This window comes from Elgaria multicarinata, chromosome 5 (genome assembly GCF_023053635.1).
Source record: "Elgaria multicarinata webbii isolate HBS135686 ecotype San Diego chromosome 5, rElgMul1.1.pri, whole genome shotgun sequence".
NCBI classification, from domain to species: domain Eukaryota; kingdom Metazoa; phylum Chordata; class Lepidosauria; order Squamata; family Anguidae; genus Elgaria; species Elgaria multicarinata.
In genome coordinates, this window is record NC_086175.1 from 112,051,069 (window position 1) to 112,074,391 (window position 23,323).

A 23,323-nucleotide genomic window follows, 5' to 3' on the forward strand; every position below is an offset into this window, starting at 1 on the left:
TATCCTTAGCTGACACTGTTGTCGAAGGTATAGAGAAATATATTTAGGTGTTATCAGCATATTGATAGCACCCCACCCCATACTGTAGGATGATCTCTCCCAGCGGTTTCATGTAGTTGTTAAACAGCATTGGAGATAGGATGGTGCTTTGTGGTATGCCATATAACAGCTCCTTCTTTGAGGAGCAGCTATCCCCAAGCATCACCATCTGGAACCTACCTGAGAGGTAGGACCGGAAACACTAGAGCACAGTGCCCCCTATTCCCAATCTCCTCAGGTGTTCCAGAAGGATATCATGGTCGATGGTATCGAAAGCTGTTGAGAGGTCCAAAAGTACCAGCAGGGACATACTCCCCCTGTCAATACCCATGTGAAGATAATCCACTAAGGTGACCACAGCAGTCTCAATTCCGTATCCTGCTTTGAAGCTGGTTTGAAATGGGTCTAGAAAAACTGTATCATCCAAGACTGCTTGGAGTTGGAAGGCAACTACTGGCTCTCAGCCCAAAAATGGAAGATTTGATACTGGTTTGTAATTATTAAGGTCCAGGGAGGGCTTTTTTTTAGAAGCGGCCATACCACTGCTTCTTTTAAACATGGTGGAAAACTTCCCTCCCTAAGAGATGCGTTAATAAGATTTTGTAGTTGTAGTCTAACTGCACCTCCTCCCTGGGCAACCAGCCAAGAAGGACAGGAATTGAGAGGGCAAGTTGTCTTCCTCACGCGTCTGAGCAGCTTGTCCGCGTCCTCGGTACTCACCAACTGAAACTGATCCAGCGTAATCCTACTTGTGGAGTTGCTGGACACTCCATTGTCAGCTTCTGCTATAATGACGGCATCCAAGCTGGCTCTTCTCCGAATGGTTTTACCTGCGAAATGATCATTAAAAGCATCACCGTAAGCTACTGCAGTCTCTAGACTCGGGTTCAGGGGGGAAGGTATCTGAGTTAGACCCCTCACCACTCTGAACAGTTTGCTGGATGTGAATTCACAGATGCAATTTGTGCAGAGAAGAAAACTTTCTTCTCTGCATGTATTGCCACCCCATAGGAACAAGATGTTCTCTACGTCGTGTCTTGTCAGATATAAGTCAAGTTTTCCGTCATTGGCATTCCAATCGTTGTCCTTCCCGTTTCAACTCCCTGAGATCTTCTGTGTACCAAGGTGCCCAGGTAGAAGTGGGTTGGAGAGGATGTTTGGGGGCGATTGTGTCGATAGCCCTAGTTAGGTCTTGATGCCATCTACTGACGAGGGCTTCAACAGGATCGTCAATGATACCAGCCATAAAACCCTCCAAAGCTATCTAGAATCCATGAGCCTTCAAGGATGGATCATCTTAATAGATCTGCCACCCCTGCAGATACGAACCCTGACCAGAAAATGATCTGTCCATGACACCGCAGTGTTGTGACAGATGCCACCTACACAAATCTTGGTTGCAAAGTTAGAGGCATATTTCAAAATGATCCATTATTTGCTATAGTCTGTTTATAAAATGGCAGCTGGAGATGTAATATGATTCCAATAGTTACAATGTTCCCATGTATTGATTTTTCCCTTGTTAGCTATTTCAGAAGCTTCCTTCATCTCCACTTCCTGTCTCAACAGCCTTATTCTAAATAGCACCTGAATATTTCAGAATCATTAATATACTTCTTAAAATGTTTCAGTAATATATAAAGTGCAGTTAGCCACTTTGGTTTTGGTCTTTCATCACATAAATATAGAATTGCACAAACTATTTCAAGAATATCTATCTTTACAATGTAGTCTTCTAACCCTTTGGGTTGGATAGAATGGCTTGAACATTTGTCTAGTGAAAGTTCAAAACCAGTAGTTGGTCTGGTTAGCATTTCAACCCGGACAAGTTTTAATAGCCCTCCAACGTTGTTCCACTCACTCTCAATATGCTTATTTTCCTCTCCACTTCTTTCTTGCTCTCTGACACTATACACCATTCCTGGAAAGTTTGAAAATACTTTGAAAAACTGAATCCTGGGAGCAGAACTATACTAAGTAAATACATTGGCATGTGTTTTAATTCCTGTATATTATTCCAAGATCAGTATTTAGGCCTTTTGTTCAGAGCGTATGCAACATGATTGTGTGAGACACATTGAGGCGATGCAATGTGATACCTTTAGCAAAAATTCACAGGTGAGTTTGTGAAAGAGCAGGTATTTACCCAGATCCCACTGTGCTTTTTATTTTGCTTCTTGTTTCTGAACTTGCAACACATACTGACAGTTATATCATTGCATAATTGCAGGAAGGTTAAAAACAACAACTTCTATTTAAATTGAGAAACACCCCCCCCCCCCAATCTTTCTCTCCTACTGGTGTGATTATAATTTAGCTATAAGTCTGTTGAAGTTCTCTGGTGAATAGCTAAAATGGTTTATACAGCATACATGTGAGGGGAAGATCTTCCTCTAGCACCATGGCTGAATCATATAGAGCTTCTATACACCATGCTTTTATCCCACAGCTTTGCTGGAGCTTCTTCTTCCAGATTCTTTGCGGGATCAAGCTTGGCTTCAATTTGCGTGGTCAGGCTGGTGGGGGGGGGGAGGTTTTGGAAGGGGAGATTTCCTTTGTCTGCAAATTCTGTATGTTTCATTAAACAGCCACTAGATGGCACTGTGGTATAGCAAAATTGTTTATTTACATGCAGCAATATTGCACTTCCCAGATTTATTTCCACATTTTCCCCCTTAAGGGAAAAGCTGTGGTATTGGTCACAAAGGACAGGAGAATCCCTGGAGGTTGATGGCATCATGTAAAGTCCCACAAATTTCTGTAAGTGACCAATGATGAGCAGATGATAAAAGCCTTGTGTAGAGAAGCTCATAGTGAGAGGCAGAAGGGAATAAAATCTACACTTTCTTTCCACCCTTACAAACTGATCCATGTGGAAGGATAAATGAATGTCAGGACTGCAGAATAATTTTGGACATTAAGTCATAAAGCTTCAAATAGCATGTGTTTGTGCATTCTCACCTCTGAGTGCAACACAAATTCTGCCCTTGTAATAAACTGCAGATTAATTACATGCGTATAAATATTTTTATAGGTAATATTTACAGTTCCTTGAGAGCCCTCTGTGTGCCAAAATTTCTGGACTGCAGTCTTTTGTGCCATCACTGATACTCAATTGCTACTTGATTTGGTGGAGAAGCCATAAAAATGGATTGAATCATCTCCCTTCATGAGAACATGAAACATTTTAATGAAAGCTGAGAAGTTTTGTGTTCCCAATTTTGAAGCAAACTGCAAATAGTGATCTCTGTAGGAACATGAAAACATAGAATACCTAGGATGCTGACCTTAAAGATCATTATGCACTTCTTGATAAATATGTGCCTTCATGCTTTGAATCAGATTTATTCTATCACAGCTTTTGGAAACCGTAATTTGGAAAAGTCCATTTGTGTTCTTAATCTGCCATCTAGTGGTGAGATATGATAAACCCAAAGGTACTTTGTAAGTTCGACAGGTTCAAGTCTTGGTTTGGAATTTTATCAAACTATCCCCTAATTTTCTAACTTACCAGTGATCCAGAAAACATGCTAAGACATACACAATGGCTTCATTTACTAGGTATTCTGATCCCCCCCGCCCCTTTGAGACCCCACTACAGCCTTGTAGAATTCCCAGATGTCTCTAGAACCATTTGATGTGCCACATCTGGAACATCTGCTTAGGATTTAAAAAGAGCAATCTCCAAGTTCCCACCGGATGTGCCATATTAGTAGTTCAGTTGTCAGAATTATGTTCTTATGAGACAAGGCTGAAGTTTGCATTGGAGAAAGAGGATTTTTTCATTCCACTTCACTGACAACATTTTGATTGTAAGGTCCTTGGGGCAGTGATCTGCCTTTTTGCGTGTGTTGCTTGGTATATTGCCATGTAAATTAGTGATGATACTATATTGATGATAATAACTTGTGATAAAAAAACCTTGGCTATTGGGCAGTATAAATATGTAATAAATAAATAAATAATGATAAGTTCGTTGAGCTGCTGAGTTGTAACAATGCTGCAGTTATTTTGGAGTAAAAAAAGCCTATTATTATTATTATCTGTAGTATTTATTGGCATTATTTGCAATCCAGAGTGAAACTTAGTGCATTTAAATCCTATTCAAATTCATGGGATACACATGCCTGCTGTGCACAGAATTATAGCCATAATATATTATTAGCTGATGAAAGTTTTGGAAATGTTTTTACCAATATGAATTGAGGTAAATGAAGGCGATTTAAACCAGTAATTTAAGACAAGTTTCCCATCAAAACTTTTTCATTTATTTCCTGACCAATGGTGCAAATCTGACCACTAAACTGTGTTAATTTACAACTAAAGGCTATTATTTACACTTTTATTCTTTCAAGCAGGGCTTGCATCACCAGTTTATTTGTATACTGCTTTTCCACAGTAAACCATGCTCGAAAGTGGCTCACTTCATTAGAAGAGTTTACATAATAAAATATAACATTTCAAGATGATTGATTAACAATGGCAAGGCAACAAAATACAAATAATCATACAAATATTAATAAATATACCTTAAGTTTAAACAATCCACTAATAATTCATAGTAGTGCCTAGCAATAGAAATACAAAAAACATGCCTATTTGTGTGTCACGACAGCCCACCGTGGCTTCACGTACTCATGGGAGCTGTTGTGTTGTGCTGGGTGCCATTTTTGCATAGTGCCCGTGGACCCCTGGCTTGCCATGGCTTGTCATGTCATGCAAACCCAGGTGGCAGTAGTTGTTTGAGAGGGTTGGACTGGGGGTTGGACTCAATGACTTTATAGGCCCCTTCCAACTCTACTATTCTATGATTCTATGAGGGTTAGACAACCCTCAAATAACCCTTAAATAAGCCTTGGGTTATTTGAAGGTTGTCTAACCCTCAAACATCCCCTGATGTCATGTTTGCATGATTCAGCCCACTACGGAAAACTGAGTGCCTCAAGGCACCATGAAAAAATGTCACCTGTGGGCACCACCACAAAACAACATTCCCCGGGAATAAATTAAGCCATGCCTGGCTGTTGTGTCATGCAAACCAGGTCAATCTAAACAGCAATGAGAACAGTACATCATCACCAAGAAGGTCCTGCTCTATACCCTCTAAGATGGCAACCTTTTATCTTTCCAATCTTTTGTCAGCTGCCATTTCATGAGATGTGCATTTATGTGAAATATTCACTATGTGAAACTGACAAGATTAAAATAATCTTGTGATGATTGTCCTGCTTGAAATATTACCATGGGCGTGATCTAGTCAAAATTAAGCATTTTAGTCCCCATTGATTTCAATGGAAGAAAATAAAAGCATTTGATTAATACTTTTGTGCTAAATCAATGATACTTAGAAGTGCGTATCTTTGATCGATTTGTGCACCATATGTGTCAGTTAGGTATTTCTCTTTGGAAATTGGGACACCACACATCAGAGATAATAATCCTCCTGCTGTTACTTTTCTCAAAATGAAGAGAAGGTAAATCATCAATGCTTGAATTTTGCTGATTCATCACTAATTCATAAATTGAATATGTGAATAGATTGGAATTTAGGCATTGTTACCTCAGGATAACAGACTGTGCAAAGAGGTCCAGAGTCTGTTGAAAATAGCCTAACTTCTTGACTGATGATTGGTGGTTACCTCAGTATTTTATTGTTTAGAGCAATTAATTAATGTTTTGTAGGGATGAAGGGTAGCATAATATACTTTGTAGCAATGAAGGGTAGATCCAGTGTGCTGTAGTGGCTAGAGTGTTGGACTGAGAATCGGGAGATCCGGATTCTAGTCCCCATTTGGCCATGGAATCTCTATGGGTGACTTTGGGCCAGTCACAGACTATCAGCCCAACCTACCTCACAGGGTTGTTGTTGTGAGGATAAAATGGAGAGGAGGCGGATTATATATGTTGCCTTGGGTTCCTTGGAGGAAAAAAGGTGGGATATAAACATAATTAAATAATTACATAAAAATATAAAAAACATTTATATGGCATTTCCAAGTCTTCAAAGTGTTTCATGTGCATTAACTCATCCTAGTATATTTCTACAAAAATAAAAGTAAAAAGGTGTTTATTTACTTTCTGCATGGCACTTTTTAAATTAATGTTCCCAAAGGTGGAATATATGTGCCTAATAAACAGGACTTCCACATTCTGGAATCTTCCTATTTTGTTTTAGGACTTTTTTTTTAAAAAAAAAAAAATCCGTATTGGCTTCTCCTACTTTATCTTTGTTTCTGAAGCATTATAAAATCCATCAGTCATGTTTTCTAGGAGGCTGTTCCTCTGTAACAAGGAAATTGGGAATCTCTCCACCCACCCCACATGATTTTCATGACCCATCATACTATTACAAGAGATGGGCAATCATCTCATTTTTAGGTCATTCTTGTGATTCACAAGGTTTGAGCTGTATAAAGATGGTAAAATTCTGCAAGCAGTTAGTACCACTCTAATGCAGATATGCCAGACTATTTTTTTTTTAAAAAAAAAATCTATAGGGAAGCAAGTCCCATTGATTTCAATATAGGGTATCACATTCCCAAGCAAGAGTTTTTAAGATTTCAGCCTTAGGTTATTTTGATAGGAAAACCCCCAGCATTGACCATGTTAATAAAGTCGAAGAGATTTTCATTGCTAATATAATTCCCCCCCCCTGCTGTTTTAAATGTTTTCTCAGGAATAGATTATAAACAGCTGCATTAAGCCATTTTGAGCGTGGGAGGCAAGGCCATTGCTGCAACATGGGTTACAAATCATTCTATCAATTCTTTGTTCTCATCAAACGAAAATGAAACATTAAAGGCATTAATTTAATAATGGTGTTCCAGTCTCAGGAGATTAGAGAAGTAGCCAGAGCAAAGAAAAAAACTCTCTGGGCTATTAATGATAGCATTGTTCTTCCTTGCAATCTGCTTTAACCAGCTTGGATGTTAAGAACGTTGCATTCCTTGGTATAGAAAGGACAATGAAATGTGCATGAGAATCAGAATGAGTTCATGCTGAAAGAGAAAGTGGCAGAAGGAGGACTAACTTGAGCAGTGGAATCTAGAGAAATAGGCTATGTAGGGAATTGATATGAGAAGTTCTATTCTTGAGCCCAGAGAAGCCTAATGTGGCTATTTTATTGCTCTAATCAGTTCTAGCCTTGTCTAATAGAATACAGAGTGCATTGGCACACTATGCCATGAGAAAGACTGGTGGATATGCTCACAACTTTAAAAAGAGATCACCTAAAAGACACTGGTGCAGCAAATACGTTCTGAAGAATATCTCACCACAGTCACTTGAAGAAGACAACATCAGTTATCTTCTGGTGGATAACCTTGAAATACCTTTAATTTGTCTTGACCTGATGCTCTCACCTTAACAAAACCATCAGTTGCAAGAGCTTAGTTTTAATAGCTTGAAGGCAGAACTCTCTTACTGAAGTAACAGCAGAATGGGTTTGACCACAAAGACATGTAAAGGTAATGGCTGCAAAACATTGGTTAGCATTTTCCCCTAGTAAGACTGAGCTAAGATTTATAATCCAGAGGGGCCTTGTGTTGCATTGCTTAAGACAAAAGTAATGTGCCTATAGGGTTACTGTAGAAATGATATGTTTGATGTGATGTTGAGCTGTATCTACAAAAATGGTACGCCTTAGCCAGCTACGGACATGATATTAACTGGGTTGTACTTTAGTCATAGCAGATAAAGTATGCATGTACAATTAAGCAAATGATCAATCGATTTGTTATTTCCCCCTATCATTTAGGCAAACAGAATTTCAGCAAGCATTATGGGCTATGCTGGGCCACTCATTATCAGAAAGTAATATTAAGCACCTGGTTCAGGAAGTAGACTCCAGAGGGAATGCCCTTTTTTGCTAATAGTCTCTCTCAGTGTGTACTAGCTCTAAAGCAATTGGGATGGGGTGGAGAAAGATGCACAGATATTTTTGTTGGAATAGCAATAGCAGGGGATCATACAAACATACACAAAAGGCATAAGTTAAGGGTTAATTTGTTCTTGGGCTTTTTGAAGCAGTTGATGCAGTGGCAGTGGTCACTTGGACTGCAGAGCTAATTAATGGCTGTATATACATCAGAGAGCTTTAGGGGCAAATAGTAACCAAAGTGGGCTGAGATGATGATGATGATGATGATGATGATGATGATGATGATGATGATGATGATGATGATGATTTGCATTTCTACACCACGCAACAGCCGAAAGTCCCCTGGCTACCTAGCAGCCAGGTAGAATGAAACTTTCCATTTTAGCTTGGGTTTCTTTTTATAAAATTACTAGCATGTTCACTGTGTTTCATGGTTCCCCATTCTATTAGAGAAGCCTGGCCTGCTTTGCTGTTTTATATATTGCATAATTAACGAAGATAGTGTCTTTAGGACTCAGTAAACTATGTCAAGCCCCTCACTTTCTGGATAAAGTCTGTTTTACTGCTAGCAATTTTGGCCTTTCACTTGGCTGTGGGAAGGTGGCTGGGTGTCAATTTGATTTGATAATTGGTTGTGATTCTATACATTCATTTTAAGGCTATATGTAATTGTATTCACAATCAAGTTTTTTTTAATCCTTTTACATGGCTTTATCTCCTGCTGTTCTTTTTCCTCTAATTTTAGAAGCTTTTAGCAGGAATTCTCTTTTATGAAGCACCATGCCTATTGCTAATGTTTTATATATGAAGGAGGAAGTATATACAAGAAGTAAATCATTTAGCATTGATTAAAGTATTTGATTTTCAAATCACTGGCACCCACAAAACTTCGTAGATTTACACAGTTAATAATTATTAATGCTTCTAAAATGTAGGCTATCAGAATCTGCTGTTTGGTCAAGAACAGCTTATTTGATATACCAATACTAATAATTTCTGTATGAAGCCTATATTGGATTTACCTAGTGAGGATAGTGGCCTAAATTCTGTGAGCATTTTAGAGACATCAGACGTTCTGTAGAAATTGTAGTTCATGTTCAACTGCTTATGAGATTGTGGCATAAAGGCCTGAGGAAGAACTTGTTATCAGATTGGTGACAAGTTTTCTGGCTGACAGCCAATATAACTATTTATTATCTAATGTGTGGTAACTTTATAATTTTGCTTGTGAATCTACCCTGGTTTCTTTATTTGCCAATGCGGGATTTTACATTAGATCAATCGATCACTAGATCTATATTTAGTGTTAGAAATTCTGGCTGATTAGTCATAGGCCATAGCTAGTCCTAAGGTTTATCCCTGGATCGTCCAGGGGTCAAACCTGTTCATCTAGGTGACACACAGGGGATCCAGTGCTCAGGCAGGGGCGAACTCTGGATGATCCCAGGATAAACCTTAGGTCTAGCTATGGCCATAGTCTGAAAGAACATGATGCAGCAATCATAACAATATATTTATTTCTTACCCGCCTCTCCCTCTGGATTGAGGCAGGGAACAACATTTAATACAAAAATACTATATAAATCAAATGCATAAAACTGATTAAAAACATATAAAACCGATACAATATAATAATCAGACATCTTAAAATTCATCTGGTTAGGCCTGCCAAAAGAGATAAGTCTTTATAGCTGCCTTAAACTCAGAGAGAATATTAAATTAACGAATCTCTCCCGGCAGGCCATTCCACAGTCTGGGAGCAGCAGAAGAGAAGGTCCTCTGGTTAACAGTTGTCAGACTAGTTTTGGCTGATTGAAGTAAACTCTTCCCAGAGGAAATGAGTGTGCAGGGCGGATTGTACGGGGGAAGGCGATCCCGCAGGTAACCTGGACCCAAACCATGTAGGGCTTTAAAGGTAATAACCAACACTTTATACTTCACCCAGAAACTAATTGGCAGCCAGTGGAGTGATTTTAATGTTGGTGTAATATGGTCAGCCCTAGGTTTGCTGGTGACCAACTTGGCTGCCATATTTTGAACTAGTTTTATAAGGCAGAGCAATTTCACAATGGAAACCTCATCTGAAAGCACCCATTTGAGAATGTTGGTGTGTGTGTGTGTGAGTGTGCCTGTGCACATGCTTACATGGACAAATACATACTGCTTTGTGTACAGTATAGATTATAGTATAGATTATAGATGATAGTATATATACGAATTGATTAAATAAAATCCATATTGTCTTAGTCCTAGCTGCTTTCTGGAATAATACTAACAACAACAACCCAATGTTCAGTGGGTTTCTATGCATAGACTAGTTGTAATATGTACAACAACATAAGGCAGTATTCTTATGCCCCCATATGGGGGGGATACTGAATCTGGAATGGCATGGGTTGTCCAAGGCCACCTAGTGTGTTCATGGCAGAGACAAGATTTGAACCAGAGATTTCTTGATTTGTAGCTCAGTTTATTAGCCACAAAGTGATATACATATATATTAAATGAATTAATAAATAGAAATAAAATAATGTTAGATCTCTTTGCAGCAAACCAGAACAGACTGTTCTCTGTTCTGCTAATGTAATTTGGGCAGAGTGCAGCAAATTGTAATCTCTCCAATTGTCTGCCAACTTTTATGGCTTAAGATAGGGCAATAATGAATAGCATACAAGAAGAGGGCATGTGACGTGTCCTTTCCTTAGTTTAAAGGTACAAGGTCATGGAAATTAAAACATTATGCCCGTCTACCTGCGTTGGGTGTCATGCTCGTTTTTCCAACTCATTTGTATAACTAAGTGAATATGACGGAAGAATGACTTTAATCAACTCTTTGATGTCTCAGTGTGTATGTGGGGCTCCTGTGTCTATGTCTGAGAGCAAGGTATGTTCCTGTGAACTGATTGTTTTAGTTTGTGATTTTCCTGCTCAGGCATATAATTTTATGGACAAGTCCTTAGCTGATATGAAGCAATGTATAACTCTTTATTTTTAACTTCAGCAGGGTGTTACTCTGATTTCCATCAGATAACAATCTGGATTTATATGAATAAAAAGCATTGAGTGATTTTTGTAGCAGATCTGTAATGCAAGGTCCATGTGGCTATTTTATAAAATGAAATAAAAACAGTACAGGAAAGAGAGAGTCACTGAGTCGGGTAGATTGGGGTGTGCCACACACACTGAAGAGGTGTGTTAAAATTATTTAACTGCATAATATGGGAGGGAGATCAGTACTTTGAACACGGTGGGACTTACTTCTGAGTAAACATGGCTGCAATCCTATGCACATTTAACAGGGTTTAGACCCTTTCGACACAATGGGCTTAGCTTCTAACTAAACATGCATCAGATTGGCCTACATAACTCCATTCCAATGCAGACCTACCTAGTGGTGGTAAGTCCCATTGAATACAGTGGGGCTTGCTTCTGAATAAATTTGCTAAAGCTTGGGTATTTTACAATGCAGACACTTACTGAGACTTACTGTGTTCGATAGGGATTGCTCCTTAGTAAGTTTGTTTAGGATTGTCAGTGTACTTCATGATGCTATTTTTGATTTTTTTTTCATGCCCGTATTAAATATTTAGGCGTTTTCATTTAATAATAAAATAAAGGGCATTGTCAGAAGGGAGAAGGAGAAGCTCTGGTGACTGGACAAAATCAGTTCATTTTCATTTGGGACCTGTGTAGAGATGTTTAGGGCAAAACTCACTTAAACACTTTGGGCCTCTGATAGGGTCCCCTCTTTCTAGGTTCAAATGTGTCACAAACGTCTCTATTTCACCCAGCCTTCCAATCCCAGTATGTTATCAGTCAAAAATCAGACTAAGTTGATTAAGTTATAATTTAACAAAAGTCTGCTGGCATCAGTACCAATATGAGTTCTACAAGGTCAATGATTGGTAAGACATTATTAAACATCATGGAGGTTATAAGATGTTACAACTTTCAGAAATGGCCTCTCACTGTGAGTTTGTTCACACACGGACATTCAGCATTTTTTTCTCATCACTGGATTAGTCTCTAAGATGAGATGAAAAGCCTGTCTGCAGTATTTCATTAGAGGTGGCTTGTTCGCATATGCAAGTCATCAGTTGTTGCTTCAGTCACCAGCATGAACACACACATTTGAACAATTCCGCTCTCTTTTTCTCTTCATTCTTTCACTGATAATGTATAAGTGCAGGCAGTCATCTGCTGCACAAATTACTGCATTGTGACATTTATTATGGGCATGAGCTGTCGCTCCGTGGTAGAGCACATGGTGTGTATGCAGAAGGTCCCAGGTTCAATCTCTGGCATCTCCAGGTATTTTGGGGAAAGACTCCTGTTGTTGGCCAGTGAGCCTTTGCTGCCAGTCAGTGTAGGCAGTACTGAGCTAGATAGACCAATGGTCTGACTCAGTATAAAGCAATTTCCTCTTTTATCGTAAACCAGAGAGCTTCGGCTATGGGGCGGTATATAAATGTAATAAATACACTTTTGTTTTGAATTGTTTTCTTTTAGGATGACGTAGAGAGAAGTGCTCTCTGCATTTAAAACTAGATAGCTGCAGGGGTGGGATGGGGGGTTACAATCCACTGGCTCTGCTGTGGATAACATAGAAATGATAGATTAGAGTAGTCCCATTGGATTACGGAATAAATTTTGAGATGGAGCATAGTCAATCAAGGTGTTAATTCTATATGAAGGATGAGAAAATTACTTCTAGAACTGTGCAAGGAGTTGGAGTCTGCTCTTCTCTGCAATGTCAACGTTTGAAGTCACAAATGTGAAGTGTTTAACAGGAAGCACAAAACAATATCTCAGGACTTTTGATGCCACCATACTTTTATTAAGGTCCCTTCTATCCAGTTATTGATAGCGTGGCCCAAAGGCAAACTGTATATGCTCTTCCTCCTTGTGTAATGAGCTGGCGCAGGGCTTAATGCCCAGAAAAGCTGTGGCATTCATTTACAGAGCAATTTTATATGTATATTTGACCTATTTTTATTGTGAAAACATGCAATGGTAATCATGGTTAATCTCGTTCTCTCTGAAGGAAACTACCTTCAACCTGTTAAGCTCTAACCTAGTGCTAAGGTTTTGTAGGAGGAAGGCGTGATATAATTATGGATCAGTAGGCAGCATAGTAGCTCCTTGCTCTACTCTCATTTTCTCCATTTGCCTGGTGCAAGCAGTGAAAGCAGCTGTGATAACTGAAACTCTTGGAGATTCAGGCAACTACCTCTTCCTATTCTGCCTATTATGCAATAACAACTGTAGTCACTGCAAGTAGAATTAAGTATTCTGAAGGACCAGTGCAAGCAGACCAGAATCAGTGGTATATGCTCAGCCCTTCTGGTCCCTGTTATCAATTTGCTGCCACATTTTGCACAGGCTGCAGTTTCAGAACTGTCTTCAGAGGCAGCCCCACATAGAGCGCATTGCAGTAATCTCATCTAGAGATTACCATAGCACGGACTAAAGAAGCTAGGTTATCTTTGTCCAGATAGAGATGTAACTGGGCCAAACAGCTAAAGCCAATAGAAGACACTTCACCTCATTGAGGCCACCTGAGCCTCAAGTGACAGTAATGGACCCAGTAGGTGGGGCTGCAAAAGCCATCATTCAATGTAATGTAAAACCTAGTCTTCTTGTCTGAAACATTATCTTTAGTAGTAAATTCATTGTAACATAAATAAATGGACAAGAAAACAAATTAGCATCCCCTCTGCATGTGTACTCAGAAGTAAGTCCCACTGTGTTAAATACAACCTATTCCCTAGTAAGTGTATCAAGGGCTGCAGCTTGATGTATTGGTGTATTGGTAGCATTGGTGTAATAGGAAATTTTTATCACATTTATATCTTGGTGTTTTTCCATGGTGTTTTCAAAACACAATTATGTGGCAGCAACCACATTTTCAGTGTGATACTATCCCCCATAGCTTCCTTACTATTCAGTATTATGTACATCAGTTTAGTATATGGGTAAACTGTCTACATCTGCATGTTGATCTTGATGAAATTAGTGGATCAAAGGTCAGTCTTTTGGGGTGGAACAAAAATGGTATTTATCACCTGTTGTAAAATGTATTAACAGTTCAACTTGGTAGAAAATATCTAACTTCCCAATCCTTAAGTATGCTGTTTCAGAAGTGGGCCCTGTTGAAATTTGTGGCATTTACTTACAAGGAAATTGTTACAAATTATTTGCATTTTGAACTACTATATATATTTGAGAAATAAATAGTGCTGCACAGGGGGAAAATATGTTCGAGGTCTTGTTCCTGTATTACATGGTCATGTAAATACATAATAATAGTGGATTGTTAGTAAAACATTTCTCCCTTAATAACTTCTACTATCTAGTAGTGTTTATACATTTTGCTTGTAAGGAATTAAAAGTATTTCCGATTTACAACAAAGATGCTTTTTTCCTAAACATGATTAATTGTACCCACAGTGTAATGCATGAACAATCCCTTGTATATTATACTATAGTGTGACATGTTGCCTCAACCTGAAGATTGTTTTACATATTGGCAGCTGATGCTGTATCAAGCAACGGCTGCAAATCAATTTTTTTTATTGAATGAAGATCCCCTTAAAAAAATATATTAATTATACTTGGCTAACATTGGCTAATAATAGAAAATGCCTACAAATTTGCCTTCTAGTTTCTTATAATATGTATCACAAGCCACAACGTTTGATCTCAGCTATGGTTTTCATTTGCTCCTAAACATCGACTCACATTTATTTACTCCAATGTGCTTTGTTTTATATGTGTAGCAATTTTAATTTCTATAATGAGTATTTAAACCCCATGTAGGAAGACTAAATCCTAATATCATGGGAAGGATGTAGCTTAAATTCTTAAAGTGCTTTTGCCTTATTTGAATTGTTCACATTTAAAAAAGGTTGTTACTGATGATCACTGGAAGAAGCCCCCACTCCAAGATGAAGAAAGAACAGATGCTCAAAAGGTCATGCCCAGAAGATGGGGCTCTGGAAAAAGATCCCGGCCTCGACCCCTCTCAGATTATGGCCAGTTGGCAATTAGGAGTTCCTCAATACCAGAAGATTCCGTTGCTGTGGAGTCACAGGAAGTGGACTGTGCGGATGATGACGATGAGCCCAGATCACCTTCTGTTGAACCAGGAGCCTGCACAGTAGCCAACCAAAGAGGTCGCAAGAGGAGACCCATCTCTGTCATTGGTGGGCTCAGTTTCTATGGGAACAACCAAACAGAAGAAATAACAGATCTCCTTACACAAGTAAGACATAAAATGCACTCTCCGTGAAACTCAATCAAAAGACCATCCTCCTTCCTTGCCTATAACCTTCAAGTTAGAAAATAGTGGACACTCCTTTTCTTTCCTTTCCTTCTGCTTCTCCCAAATCATCATCAAATATTTTCTAAAAGCATGAAATCAGATTAACCAATGTATACTAACTCTTTCCTTCCCTAAATGCTGATACTTCCATCTGAGTTTTAAAAATATTTTCCTGTTTAATTGTGTACCTGAACAGTATTAACATGATAAGAGTGTTTCTTAGTCTGTTGAAAGTGTTTATTATTTTGGAAATATTTGTGGGCACTAATTTTGGCATTTGCCCAATAACAACAAAATGGATAGTAGATTTGAAAACGGACTCTTCTGTGATTGGCAGTTTGAGGTGAAGCCTGGCCAGACTTGGTAGCAGCACTGTTAACAAACAAGTGGCACTTTAAAGATTAAACTATTTAATATAGTCCAGGGACCATGTCATCAGATGCATGAAGTGGGTAGGTATATATCCCTGAGTACTAAGAGAAGAAGAAGAAAAAAGTTTGGGTAACAACCTACTCATTACGATGACCACGTCACTGTGTTTGTTTAATTATTGTGCTTTTAATTTCAAACTAAAAGCCAAAGCAGCTAACAACATAATAATAAAGTCTAAAAAACACACACCCAATCACAAGTATCTAGGGTGGCTGCTTATGAATTGCAAAAAAGCAAGAAATTCATCACGAAAAGAACAAGACAAAAGAGAACAGTGGTTTGCAAAACAACATATACATAAATTATTATTATTATTATTATTATTATTATTATTATTATTATTATTATTATTATTATTATTACAAAAATACAGTACATGTCACCATACTATAGAAGACTGTGTGCCAGCCTGTTCAGCATGCATTCCTTATGGCTCATTATCTTTAAACTGAAATTAGAAAGGACAGCCCTTCAATTTGAAGATGCATTTAAATTAAGGATGGTTTTCTGGCAGCCCTTCAAGTAGAGGACAGTCCTTGGTAAAAGAGGACACTTGGCCACTCTAGCTTCACCCCACAAAACATTATGTCAATGTGTTAGTTTTTAAGGTACCACAAAACTTTGTTGTTTTTGCTGCATCAGGCTAAAATGGCTACCCATGGGCTGACTATATCTTTTAAATGCCCCGCGGTGGCTGCACGGTTGAACGAGAGTGGCACTAAGGGAGTGCTGTCAAGGCAGGGTCCCAGATTCAGCTTTTTGGCACACTATTACTAACCAATATTTAGAATATCTTGAAGAGGTATGCCGAAAGCTAAATTCACTCCATGGCAGAGAATGTACATTACTGCCTTGTGTACGGTAAGAACTAGCTGGAATTATGTATGGTTTGGTTTTTTCATTCACAGCCTGGGATGGCTGTGTTAATTGGACTTGACATAAGGCATCATTTTTTTTTAATTCTAACACACACACACACACACCTTCCTCCTACACAGATACCATGATACCATCCCAGACAAACAATCTCATGAATTATGAAAAAAAAGTTTCTGTTTTAATTCTACAATTACATTTTCTACATTTCTAAAATGACACCATGGCTCACACTAAGGCTTTTTTCTAACATACCCCAAACTCCCAACCCTTATTTTTCTTTAACGTAATATTTAACGTAAGGACAAATCCCATAAAGCTGGTCGACTATTCTGTAGCATTTGGTTTAATGACCAACATGGCTGTAAATGTAAATATAAATCCTCCTTAAAGGTAGGGGTGTGGGGATGTTTCACTGCACATGAATTATCTCCCTATAACCAATTTCTTTTGCAAGTTCACACTTGATTGGTGGCTTAACTGTTCCTGCCCTATGGGAAACCGCCTGTAGTTCTTTATGAGTTGCATGTTGAAACTTCTTTCAGCTTCTACCGTAGTAAAAAAAATTGGTAGGGCTAATTACTGAAAATAAGTTTTAGTTTTTGGGGAAATTTCATTTAGTAAGGTAAGCGAGGATAGTTCATATTCTTTTTCAAAACTAGACTTGACACTTTTTAGATGGAAATTTTGACAAGATCTGTAGAGTACTTGTCAAGTAGACACTTATTCACATATATTTCAGGCCTATAAATCCTACCAGCAGAACTGGCTCCCACTAAACATGGGATCAATGTCCCTGATTATTATGGGACTTTCTCTCTGCAACTCATAATTCTTGAAATAGTATGTCACATATACAGTGAAGCACAATTTTTCCTGTCTTTCAAACTACAAAGTGTACCACACTCACCCCATTATTGCTTGTTTTAAAAGTAGCCCATAGATATTTATTATTTATTTTATTTATTTATCATACTTCTACCCCGCTCCTCAGCCAAAAAAGGCTCTCGGAGCGGCTTACACTTAGCAAAAAAGATAGTCCCTGCCCTCAGGCTTACAATCTAATAAAGACATGACACACAAGGAAAAGGAGTCAAGGAGGGAGGGAGGGAGGAGAGAAAGAGAGAGAGAGAGTCCAGCAGGAGCAGGCCCCGATGTTACTTCTGCCTGCTCCTGTCCCCTCGGTCCTTCTTCTTCCCCACAGGGCCAAGATGGCAGTTTGTAACCCAAGATAGTTGGGTTACAACACTGACAAAGTGCCTGTTTTGATGTACTGCATTTGACACAGCTTACATGAAATACAAGCTATAAGTGAGAAAAGGTTAAACTGAATTAACTTACATTTTACTTTCAAACATTCTGGAACCTTTAAAAAAGAATTGACTTGAATTTTACTTACAACAGTTATGACATAATTCCAAACCTTTACCTTTCCTCTTGGGACAGTGCCTCATACTAGGAAGTTCCTTTGCAGTGGAAAAAAGAAACTTTCATAGCAAGAGTCCTTAATCTCATTCATTTAAGTTGTGATAGGGAGCTGTACAGTCTCTTGTGAAATTTACTCCGCAAGCCTATACACACTAGCCTGGGAGTAAGTCTGTTTGAACTCAGGGCTTATTTCTGCGTAAGCGTGCACAGCATTGTGTTGTATGGGTTTCTAGCAGGTATCTGTATGCATTCATTTAGATCTCTCGTGTATCAATATCCTTTAACAAAAATGGCCTCGTTTTTACATACACAGAAACAAATGGAAGTTTTTCTTTAGAAGGACTGCAGCATGAGATCCTGAAATGTTCACTTTCGTCTTAACTTCTCTGTAGTGGTGGGCGTTTGGCTTCATGTTTTATAATAACTATCACCAAATTATAGAACCTTGTTACTATGGATATATCGTGAATGCTGTTTCATAGTTTTATGACTCTTTTAAGCTTTCCAGCAAGGCGGGAGGTTCTCTTTCCTCCCTAATCCAAGTTTTCTGCAGTGCGCAATATATTTAAAGGGGGAGGGGATCCCCTCACACCTGTGATTCCTCCACACATGCTGTGTTTTCATTGGTAACATTCAGCAAGGCTGCCGTTTTATGAGTACTTTTATAAGTCCGTTCTTGCTGAATGTAACTTTATGCCGTGCTGGAAATCAAGGAACAAATTCCGAGATAGAGAACTATTTTGAAGGTAGGTATGTTATTGATACTACTAATGCTAAAAAAAAAAGGGGGGTAAATTCTCAAGGCTTAGATTTTGTTCAGTAGAAAGTCTTGCAGCAAAGCTAACATTCAAAGTATAATGAATGCACAATAAACAATACACAGTTCCTTTTGCCTGCATTAAAATCCACATAACTGAGACTATTAGATGTTGAACTGTATAGAATTGAACTGTATAGTTTGTTAGGGGAGTTGAAATTACATAAGAGTGTATAATATGAGGCATTTAAAGAATAAGAATAAAATTGGGCATTTTAAGATAGTTCTGAAGATATATATATATATTTAGGGCTATATTTTTCTTTAAGAGAAAGGTGATGAATCCGGAGAGGGGAAACACACAAAAGTACAAGTATACCTAAGAAGTGTTTTATAAGCAGCATTTAAAGAATAATTGTCATCCAAGTTTTGTTTTTGTTTTTCTCTCTTGTAAGCTCTATATGCCCAGTAGAATGCCAAAAAAAAGCAAAACAAAACCCTTGTTAACACTTCTTTTTATTTGCTTGCCAGTTTAATTCAAGGGAAACTGTAATGTAAAACTCTTGTTTTGTACTAAAGGATCAAACAAAGATTTCTAGAAAGGAAGCATTTAAGTTTTAATAAATACTATTTTAGGAGAAAAAATGCTTGAAAATCTGAGAAAATCTGAAGATGAGGGTGTCAGTGCTTTAGAGTTTAGTGTGGAAGTTATTAATGCAAAACTTGACTATGAGCAAACAAACTGGAAAGACTTATAAATAAGAAAAAATGTCAAGGAACCGTATATAACTTTATTATGTAATATAATGACCTCAATGCATTCATTTACTTGCAAGGCAGGCTTACAGAAAAACATAGATAGATTTGGGTTTCCCTTACCCTTAGTTTTTGTTCTAAAGTTTTTTTGTACTTCTGCATACTTTGGGTTTCCCCAAATCTGCTAATACTTTTCTCTTGTTGATGGACGGTGTTGTTTTAGCTACATAATAGATTAGCAGACAACTGAGTTTGCTAATAGTATATAGATGATTAAACTTTAAAATTACATGGAAACCTAATACTGATTCACTGTGATATAGTTCAGAGAAAACTTTTTACCTGGGTACACAGTTTCACTTCTAAATAAATATTGTTTCCTACTTGGCTTAGTTAGGCTTCCGGGTAGGTTTTCATGGTAACAAGCTTTCTTTCTTTGCTTTTTTCAGCCGGTTGCACGTCCTCCAGTACCAGCACATCAGGTTCCTCCGTACAAAGCTGTCTCTGCTAGATTCCGTCCCTTCACCTTTTCTCAAAGCACACCTATCGGCCTGGACAGAGTTGGATGTAAGCGGCAAATGAGAACATCCAATGGTGAGTTTCACATGGCCCTAGTGCAAAATAAATAAGTGAATCTGGTAATACTTCAAAAGTTGTCCGAATTGGTTGTAGCGCCCAGACTTTTGGAACTCCCTCCCGTGAGAGGCCTATCCTGCTCTGTCCTGGCTGCCTTTTTTAGGTAGGTTTACAATATAGATTAATTCTCCCCCCCCCCCATGCTCTCTGAATGACCATTCTTAAAATTTGGCTTGACTGTATTTTGTATAGTTGCTGTTTTTCATGATTTATGATTGGTTTCATTGCATTTTAGTTATAACTATGGTATTTGGGGGGAGGGTGTTGAAAAGCAAACTTTACATTTTTTTAAAAAAACCCACAAGCAAATAAATAGTGAGAACTAACTTGTGCCACCTGTGCTCCTGGCGATAGTATTTTAGACTGGGTACTTCAGAAAAGTATGTTTGTTAAATGCCCATTAATACACCCTATGTCCTTAGGAGGTTAGACAGAATCTCTCAGTTTCCCTTCTCTGAGATGTATCCAATATTGTGATTTCATTCACGGAAGGCTCTTTGATTCAACAGATGCGTCTATAAACAGAAGTGGAGGGAGGCAATTTTTCACTGATTCCCTTTGCAGCCACCTTCCACACTAAGATCATAAGAACATAAAAAGAGCCATGCTGGCTCAGACCAAAGGCCTATCTAGTCCAGCATTCTGCCCCACAGTGACCGACCAGTGATCAACCATGGGAAGCCCACAAGCAGGACATGAGCACACTAGCCTCCTACCGGTTGTGTTCCCTAGCAATTGGCATGCAGAGACATACTGCCTCTGATCCTGGAAGTAATATATAGCCATAATGACTTGTAGCCATCAATAGCCTTATCCAGTTCCAGAGGGTCTCCGGACCAGATTTATAAGGGGGCATAGGAAGCGGTAGGGGGAAGGGAAAGTACCAAAAATTACTCCATTCCCCCACTGCCCCCTTCGCAGAAGCAGCTATTTGATCAAAGAACCTTATGTGAATGGAGCAATATCATTGGATACAGCCCTCTATTTCTAAAATGTGCAGGTAAATGTACTTTCCCAAGAAACTAAGATATATTCTTTTCTCATTAAACTAAGATATATTTCCAAGTAAACATGCCAAGGGTGTTGTATATATATATATTAAATGCATGTGTGTAATGACCAATTTAATGGGCTGTACATAGCTGTAGAACTAACATTCAAGATGGAAAAGGTTGCTAGGAGTGATGCTTCTTGGCAACTGTCCTTCCTGCTCAGGTACATAACATATATATTGTATGCTTGTGGCATGCAAAATTAGTGCAGTTTAGTCTGATTTTCCCCAATCGACTAGTTTCCTGCCATTAAGTCATCCTGGTATGCAAAATACCACTCAGTTTTTCTAGGATTGAATTACATCACCTTCTGCCAAAGGTAAATTTAGTTAAAAGGCGTTTTTGTATACAGTGCTGTTATGGTGAGGACCTTCAAAACATATATTGGCGTTCACATATTAGTCACCACTATTTGCATACATAGGTTTTTCCCCCTTAGTTTTGACTTGCTGCTTATCTTCGCTACTGGCTCCTGAATCATTTAGTAGAAGATGTTCAATGCCATCTGCCTTCTCTCTGATACTTGAGAGCCTCCTCTCCACATGACAGTTCCTTCTTTATCCAAAATGTGTTCTTCCCTTCAGGAGTTTATAGTTCATCCTTGAAATGTTACTATCTGGGAAAGAGTCCCATTTTGATTTTCATGTTGTTATTTATTCATTCAGTCGCTTCCGACTCTTCGTGACTTCATGGACCAGCCCACGCCAGAGCTTTCTGTTGGCTGTCGCCACCCCTAGATCCCCCAAGGTCAAGTCTGTCACCTCCAGAATATCATCCATCCATCTTGCCCTTGGTCTGCCCCTCTTCCTTTTGCCTTCCACTTTCCCTAGCATCAGCCTCTTCTCCAGGGTATCCTGTCTTCTCATTATGTGGCCAAAGTACTTCAATTTTGCCTTTAATACCATTCCCTCAAGTGAGCAACCAAGCTTTTGCACTTTCTTCTTTCACCTTTGTCATAAGGCTCTTCAGCTCCTCCTCGCTTTCAGCCATCAATGTGGTGTCGTCATAGAGAATTTTTTTAAAAAAACCTCAAATCCTTAAAAACTATATGCTGTCTCCTAACAATTTAATTCTAGTGCCCAGGAATTTGAAATATTTTTTTCCAACCCATGGTATTCGCCCTCCCTCTGTCCCTATTGTTCATTCACAGTATTGTGTTCTCTGACTTGTAACACAATGCTGAATTAGGGTTTAGGGGCTGGGTGCAGACTGTAGGGCTGGGATTCCCAGTGGAGTGCCTCTGTCACCAATGTGCCTGGGGCGCCCTCTACTGGTGCCCTGCTCAGCCATTGAGCGTCATGGCTGTGCTTGGATTCAAATCCACTCCATCACACTGTCAAGTAGATTCATGGATGCTTTGCCAGTGTGATGCAGTGGAAAGAGTATTAGACATGTACCAAGAGACCTGTGTTCAAATCCCCACACAGCCATGAAAAAGAGAGGTTAAATCAGTCACCATCTCTTAGCTTAATCTATCCCACATTTTCAATAAACACCTAAAACAGATCAGCATTGGGGCCTAACATACCTCAGAGGAGAGATCATTTCTGAGGGTATTCATCATCATGAGCTCCTTAGAGGATACAAATGTGAAAAATAAATAAATTCAGGAGTGAGCAGACTTCAGGCTTGCACAACCTACATACACTTTTGGGCAGATGACATATACTTTGAATTTAAGAATTCTGAATCTTTCCACACAAAAATCCTCATGTCCTTGGGGGAGTCATCTTGAAATGTACTCCATATCACCAAGAGGTATACTCATAGATCCAGATTTATCCTCTGCCCACCTTGGCTCTAATATTTTCAAAAAGATTAAGTGTTTTCCAAAAGATGACTTCCAAGGTTGTGGATTTTTAAGTTTAGCAATTATTCATTGGAAATTCTTTACTTTTCCCTATGTGAAACCCTAGCATCAGAGAGGTTAGAAGCTTCTCATGAAGAAAAAAGCAATTTCTTATTTTCACATGCTTCATTAGATACTTTTTAATGTATATTCAGATTTAAAATTCACCATTGCCTAATAGTACGGATTACGTGTATTTCTTTTGGATGGCAGCTCTTGTTTCTCAGTGGTTTGAATAAAGCCAAGCTTTTGTTTGATAACTTGAGCTGCAATCGACTACACAGCTTAAATCCCA

The 23,323-nt window shown here is 38.6% G+C and overlaps 1 protein-coding gene across 3 annotated transcripts in view; it reads left to right on the forward strand.

The window, feature by feature from the left end:
- The window catches only part of SPATA13 (spermatogenesis associated 13), a 161,966-nt gene that overhangs the window by 111,957 nt on the left and 26,686 nt on the right, over window positions 1-23,323 (forward strand). For all 3 annotated transcript variants that reach the window (XM_063127024.1, XM_063127025.1, XM_063127026.1), the window contains 2 exons: window positions 14,826-15,182; window positions 19,941-20,085. In XM_063127024.1, the coding sequence (XP_062983094.1) occupies window positions 14,826-15,182; window positions 19,941-20,085 (502 nt within the window). The remainder of the gene's footprint in view (window positions 1-14,825; window positions 15,183-19,940; window positions 20,086-23,323) is intronic.